The 6,724-nt window shown below is 37.3% G+C and overlaps 1 protein-coding gene across 1 annotated transcript; it reads left to right on the plus strand.

The window, feature by feature from the left end:
* The first annotated feature begins 1,059 nt into the window (after positions 1 to 1,059).
* LOC147395475 (uncharacterized) lies at positions 1,060 to 2,266 on the plus strand. Its single transcript, XM_086450409.1, has one exon. The coding sequence runs from the start codon at positions 1,359 to 1,361 to the stop codon at positions 2,112 to 2,114; it is 756 nt and encodes a 251-aa protein (XP_086306535.1). The 5' UTR covers positions 1,060 to 1,358; the 3' UTR covers positions 2,115 to 2,266.
* Positions 2,267 to 6,724: the final 4,458 nt, after the last annotated feature.

The following is a 6,724-nucleotide window of genomic DNA, read 5'->3' on the forward strand; positions in this document are numbered from 1 at the left end:
TTATGATAATTTTACAATTATTTGTGGCATACTTGGGTTAAACTATGGCATCCAATCTTGAGAAGCTAGTTTTAAAGCCCAGTTAGGTTTGGGATTTATGTTTAGAGTGACCAATTGTTTATTGCACTCACAATGAGACTTTAGACAATCGAAACCTAAGCCTCATTCTTTCTCTTATTATTGTAGGTTTGGGATTTAGTTTAGTTTATGATCTAAGGATGTTGTTGACCCCCCCCCCCCTTCTTTTTAGATCCAAGAAAACGTCTATTCATACTAGGAATAGAGGTTGTTGATGTTGTTGTTTTGGGTTTTCTCTTCTTCATCAAGATTGGGTTGGTGTGTTAGTGTATCTTAATGTATCGAAAATCATGCATTGGATGGATGCCTGGGCATTGAGAATGAATGACGCTTTCAGAGGTGAAAGACCATGCGGGGAGCGAATAAAGGAATTGGTTGACTCATTAGGCTAATGCCTACATGAGTTTAATTTTCACCTAAACATGGATCCCACAAGGAGAAGACAACAATCTTGCATTTATACAAACACGTGGTTTTGCAAGTACCCGTTTGATAAAATCAAATTGATTTTCGATCCCTGGAAGTTAAGTTCTTTTTAGATCCCACTACTATTTCAGTTCGTTAAATGGGTACCCATTGATATATGTGGGTAGAATATGTTTCTGACAAATAATAATCTATGGTGTAATGATTTTCTAACACCCCCTCTGACACATGCCCCCTACACGCTTATCACAAAATCATATATCATTTGCCTAGGGATATGTACAATCAAATCTTTTTCTTGTACATCCCAAGACAAATGATCTACGATTCTGTGATGGGGGAGTAGGGGGTGTAGGCCAGAGGGGAGCGTTACATTATCATGACTTGAATCTATGCTCTTACTCCCAGCAATAGACTTCAACAAAGTTTTTTATTAATAACTAGGTATCCCTATGGACAGAGAACCAAGGCTGGAACTGAACTTTGCCCAGTCCATGGACCATGGTCTTATCCATGGACCACGAGCAACACCCGCACAAGGTAAGTGAGGGTGCACTCTCGCTGGTGGCCTACGGGGAATTAAAGCTCATACTGGGCCCTCCGAGTCGGTATTGGATTTCCCGAGTTGGATCAGACTCGCTCGATTTTAAAACGAACGCACCCCTAAAGCGCACAATTTCGACTTTCGAGATCAATTAAAACCGGCCATCTCTGCAAAAAATCGATTCTAAACCCAATCTCCGAACCCTAATTTTCCCTCCAATCCACGATTGAAGATTTTGTCGTTGAGTGCTCGATCTCAAGTCTCGAAACCCTAATTGTCCGATCGATTCGAAGCAGAGCTAATTTCATCCATGGCAAAAGAATTCAATGTTCGGCCTGTGATTTTCCCTTCTGGAGGAAACCCAATCGGTGCTCCCCAACAAAGACGACAACCTGCAGCGCCATTTCAACCACCACGACCTGCAAACCCTAATCTTCCATTTATGTCTTTCGATGTTGGATCTGCAGCTCCATCGACATCCTTCTCTGCTCCAGTATTTGGCTCAAACAATATGGGAATTGGTGTTGGTAGTGGTGTTGGATTTGAAGACGAACTTCCTTTACTCGAAGAACTTGGAATTAATACTCGCCAAATCTGGAGAAAAACCATCTCGATCTTGAACCCTTTCAGAGTAAACCCTAATCTCCATGAAGATGCAGATCTATCAGGTCCGTTTCTCTTCTTAATGGCTTTTGGTTTGTTTCAATTACTTGCTGGAAAGCTTCATTTCGGAATCATACTGGGTTGGGTCACAGTTTGTGCACTTTTCCTCTACACTGTGTTTAATATGTTGGCTGGTCGTAATGGAAATTTGGATCTTTATCGTTGTTTGAGTCTTCTTGGATATTGTATGCTGCCCATGGTGATCCTTTCGGCGGTTTCGTTGTTCATTCCGCAAGGCGGGGTGGTTGTTTTTGTGTTGGCGGGAGTTTTCGTGCTTTGGTCAACAAGGGTTTGTACTCGTCTTCTGGTTGAGCTTGCTTCTTGTGGGGATGAGCATCGTGGGTTGATAGCGTACGCGTGCTTTTTGATTTACGTGTTGTTTTCTCTCTTAGTTATATTTTGATTACTGCTCTGTTTCGGATTAAAATTCAGTTCATTACATGGAAATGCAACTTGTTTTCATTATATTTTTGGGTGGCTTAGAAATTGTTTAATTATATCTGTTGTTGTATTTGGATTTATGTTTTATTAAATGAAATGGATTGTTACTACCAATGTTCTTTCCATAATCTTAAAGATTTAATGCTTGTTTGAATGTTTTTATTGCCAAGTTCATGCATTGGATGTTTGGGAGGTGACCACACAATGCAATGTTTGGTAACTAATAGAGATCATAGTGACAAAATTGGGGTTTGGGAATAATTCGGCAAGTGAAAGCTTCGGAAAAAGTCAATAAAGTTGGAAAAACATCGGATAATTTAAAGATAAAAATATTTTTTAATTATAAAAATGTATAAAAAAAAAATGTATTTCATATATTAAATGATAAAATAACGCTTAAAAATGTTAAAAATAAAAGTAATTTGTGATTTAAAAAAAGAAGACTTAAATCAAGATTACTCGTATTTTTTTGAAAAATCAGATATTTTAAAAATAATCGGCGATTTTTGTCACCAAGGTAGAGATGGATGTTAATTGTAAGTGATTTCTTATTTGTTTTTTTAGTTATTTCCTACAATGAAAATCTATTTTAGGTTCCATGCAAACATATTGAAAACTGTGTATGTGGAGCTTGTGTTTCTCTTTAGTGTGTCTTTGCGTCTTCTAGTGGTTGTACAAGCTGAAAAAGCCTGCAGAAGGTTGTGATTTAGCCAGCATAGAGAATGATGTAAAGTTCAACTGCTTGAACTTGGTATAAGTAAAGATATTTAACTTGTATATTAAGCTAGCTAGCTTGATTGATTGCTTGGTTTTGTTTTTTTCGCAAACCAATTTGATCCTATTACCACACCTGTGGTTGTGTGTAGCTCCTGTGATCTTAATGTTTTCTATATTTCCCATTTGATGATCTCTTCTATACAAAAGGAACCATGTCTTCATCGTATACCCACTGGACAGTAGAAAGGTTGAGTAGGCCAATTTTTATTTATTTTTCCTTCTAACTTTTCTTTCATGTATGCTAGGGACTTTGGTCCATTGGGCTGTCTGATCTGTAGTTGCTGGTCCAATAATGTTGTCCATTGCCTAAATGCCTTTCTTTGGAGCTTTCATTAATAAATGAACGACCCAAGGCTTTGACTGTACCTCTTGTTGAACCTAATAACTTATAATTAAAAGAATTAGCTAAACAAAATGCCCCTTGGGAAAATCTTCATTAAAAGCAATTCCGCCTAGAGAAACAATTTCCAAGACCAATAGAGAAAAATTCCTGAATATTAGCTGCCAAATGGATTCTTGGATGTCGTGGGGAGAATCGTTCTCGTCTTCTAAACGGATTCTTTGGTTCTTGGTTTATTTCGCAGTTTGTTGGGGAATTTGGAAACATCGCAATCGTCGCATTTTTGAGGGAAAGAAACCTCGATGGAAGGATTAGTTCTCTCTATTTTGGAGATCTTGTTTTCTTGGAGTAAACTTTATGAGGAATTTAAGGGGTTTTTCTTTGAAGATTTTGTTGTGAGATGGGAAAGGGTTTGTTCATTGTCGTGACTGTCTTTTATTTTCCTTTTCATAGTTATTTACTTTTCTTTTCTTGTTTCCTTATCTTTGTTTTGGGTTGGTCCGCTCGACCCCCCTTGCTTCTTTTTCCTTAATAAAGTTATCTTTATCGATAAAAAAAAAAAAAATAATAATTTACACTCCTATTTGTTTGGTAGTAATCAAGTATCTCAATTCCCTTCCAAGTTGTACTTCCTTAGAGCCAAATTCGAGAAATTGGCAGTGGAGGTCGAGAGTGCACATCTGCACTTGTGGTATTCAGAGAGATCCCTTGAATCCCACTAGAGTCTAGATTTTCTGTCAAAGTTGGATTTCTCAAGTCCTTTTACTTCTTTGGACCCATATTTGAGAAATCTGATCGTGGAAATCGAGAGTTGAAGTTTAGGTATTCAGAGAGATCCCTCTAATTTGTTGGATTGCTCGTTGAAGATAATGGTTCTAGACAAGAGGAAAATGAAGATCAATTTTGATTTCAAGTCATACGAGTCAGATTGATTCTGGAAATAAATGTACTGGTTCTATAGTTTGCTTAGTCCTTCCCAAAAAGAGTTCATGGGGTGTGAAAACACTATATTTTTTTATAAGCAATGAAACACTATTAGAGGCCAGTAAAACAAACATGTACGGAGCAAGACAAACATGTATGGAGCGATAAGAGATCTCTGGGAAGGCCAAAGTGGCCGAAAATTGTCATAGTGGGAAGGGGAGGTACTTGAGTATCTTTGAATATACCAAGGGGGGTTGGAGTAGACCCTGATGATATCAAGGGAGTTGTCGATACACAAGGATGGAAGACCTTTGTAAGTGAGTTGAAGGAGTTGGAGAAGTGAGGAACTGGTAGCAATTTTGTGTAAACCATTAGTGGAGGGTATTTGTGTCTAAAAATGACTTTGACTTCCACTACTACAGTTTAGGATACATTAGGATTCATTAAGATACAGTCTCCATGGCATGGTGTTAGGTAGCAAACAACTCATCATCACTTTGGTTTGGTTTCCTACTTGGATCATATTAAGAGGTTTAACATGGCACTATGGGAACCAACCATAGGAAAGATAACATTAGAAATGAATGTATTCAGGAAAATGTAAAAGTAGCTCCAATAGGCAATAAACTAAGAGAAAGTCACTTGCCCCCCCACCCAAAAAAAAAAAAAACTAAGAGAGTCGACTGAGATGGTTTTGACGTGATCAAATAAGGCCAATTTACAGTCCCAATTAGAAGAAAGATTCAAGCAGGTCCTAAAAAAGTATGAAGAAGGCCTAAAAGAACGCAGATGGAGATAGTGAAAGCAAATATGAAGTAAAGAAGATTTGACTCTGGACAGAATAGAATGGAGAAACATTATTTGTTTAATCGACGCCAAATATTTGGGATAAGGCTTTGTTGTTGTTATGGGAACCAACTATTTGTGAGGCAATGGGAGATATCCTTGTGTTACTAGCTGCAGTCGATGTCAACACTCTAAAAGTTTTTTGATCAAAGAGTAACAAAGATATTGGTGAAGGGGTGTAATCTCCAAATACCCTAGGCTATTAATATTTTGGATGGAGAGTGAAGTTGGGATCCATGTGGTGAAGATCATTGCCATTATTGTCCAATGTCTTTATCAAATGTAGAGGAAGGTTTAGTTTTATACTGGTGTTATTTCTCCCGCTATGTCTTCTTTTGGGATAATGGATGTCAAAATTATCATACCATTTGATTTATATCTATATGAACAATGTTTTTCCTAAAACGGTAAGTGGGAGATGGTGTAAAATACATGTGTGGATATGCCTATGTATGTGTTGTGTGGAATGCACGTAGACCTATGCATTTTGCATCATATACATTTGTCCATTGGAAAAAAATTATCATCTTTCAACATTATTTACGTGTACGAATCAATTGTTATGATAAATTTGACATATCGATTATTTGTCAAAGGTAATGGATTTGTTGTCTTTCTCAAAGACGACATCTCTAGCAATGGGTTTCTTTTCTTTTTGGGAAATCTAGAATTCTTGAGGAAGATATGTCTGGCAAGGGACTTCTTGTCTTATCTGGAACCAGAATATTCCGAAAAGAAATATTCATGGAATGAATGATTCAAAGGAATGTTTTGAATTGTTTCGGTTCATGGTGATATGCAATTTCTAACCGTTGAATATAGATGATTTCCATCATAGCCTTTCATGACAAACCTAATAAACCAATAGAGATGGGACCGATCCAGCCAAGTTCATGTTTAGGCTAGCCCAGCAAGAGACTAGGCCGACCAAGCCATACCCAATCCTAGCTCGGGTTGTATTAGGTTGACCAGGCTATGCCCAAGTCTTCCTTGATAGAAACACTACCTTGACAAACATTTGAATCTTGGCTCATACAACTGATAAGTTTTTTCCAATTTCTTTGTACAATTTGCGTGTAACCGTTAGATAGCTTATTGAAACTTAAACATCCTGAATGTTTCGTTCCATCTCAGGGAATGTTTTGTTTTTTCCTCGATCAGAACATTCTCTTTGAAACAAAATTTTGAACCATGAGAATACCACTGAACTGGGATCAAAACCAGTCCTTCAGCCCCTTACCTATTAAAGGAGGGGAAAAAGAGGTCTTTGATTGTTCAATTCTTTAATCAATTTATTATGGCATGATATTTAAAAAGACTTGTAGTAGAAATATTCCAAGTAATTGTTTATTTGTGTGCATTTGAATGTACATTGATATGAAACTTCTTCTCGGTGGTCTGTTTTCCATGCTCTTGCTCTGTTCCAGCTTCTAAGTTAACTACAGTCTTGGGGAGGATGAGGTTTTGTTTTGGTTCTTGAAATAAGAAGGTACCATGTTACGTAGAGTTGGAGACAGACCTGGTTTTGTGTTCTCGAATGTGGTTAGCTTGTCCTGCAATTAAATTGTTCTTCGGACCAAAAGATGCATAATTGCATATGTTCTTTAGGTAGAGGGGTAAATATGGTCCCTTTAATTGTCTATATATATATATTTTTTTTGTGTGTGCTCAATTGGAAGGTGCAT

The sequence above is a fragment of the Akebia trifoliata genome, chromosome 8, assembly GCF_017979445.1.
Source record: "Akebia trifoliata isolate Shusen 1 chromosome 8, ASM1797944v1, whole genome shotgun sequence".
Classification (NCBI taxonomy): Eukaryota; Viridiplantae; Streptophyta; class Magnoliopsida; order Ranunculales; family Lardizabalaceae; genus Akebia; species Akebia trifoliata.

What these genes read in the sequence shown, in the direction of transcription:
- LOC147395475 (XM_086450409.1), top strand. Translation starts at nt 1,359, where the DNA reads ATGGCAAAAGAATTCAATGTTCGGCCTGTGATTTTCCCTTCTGGAGGA.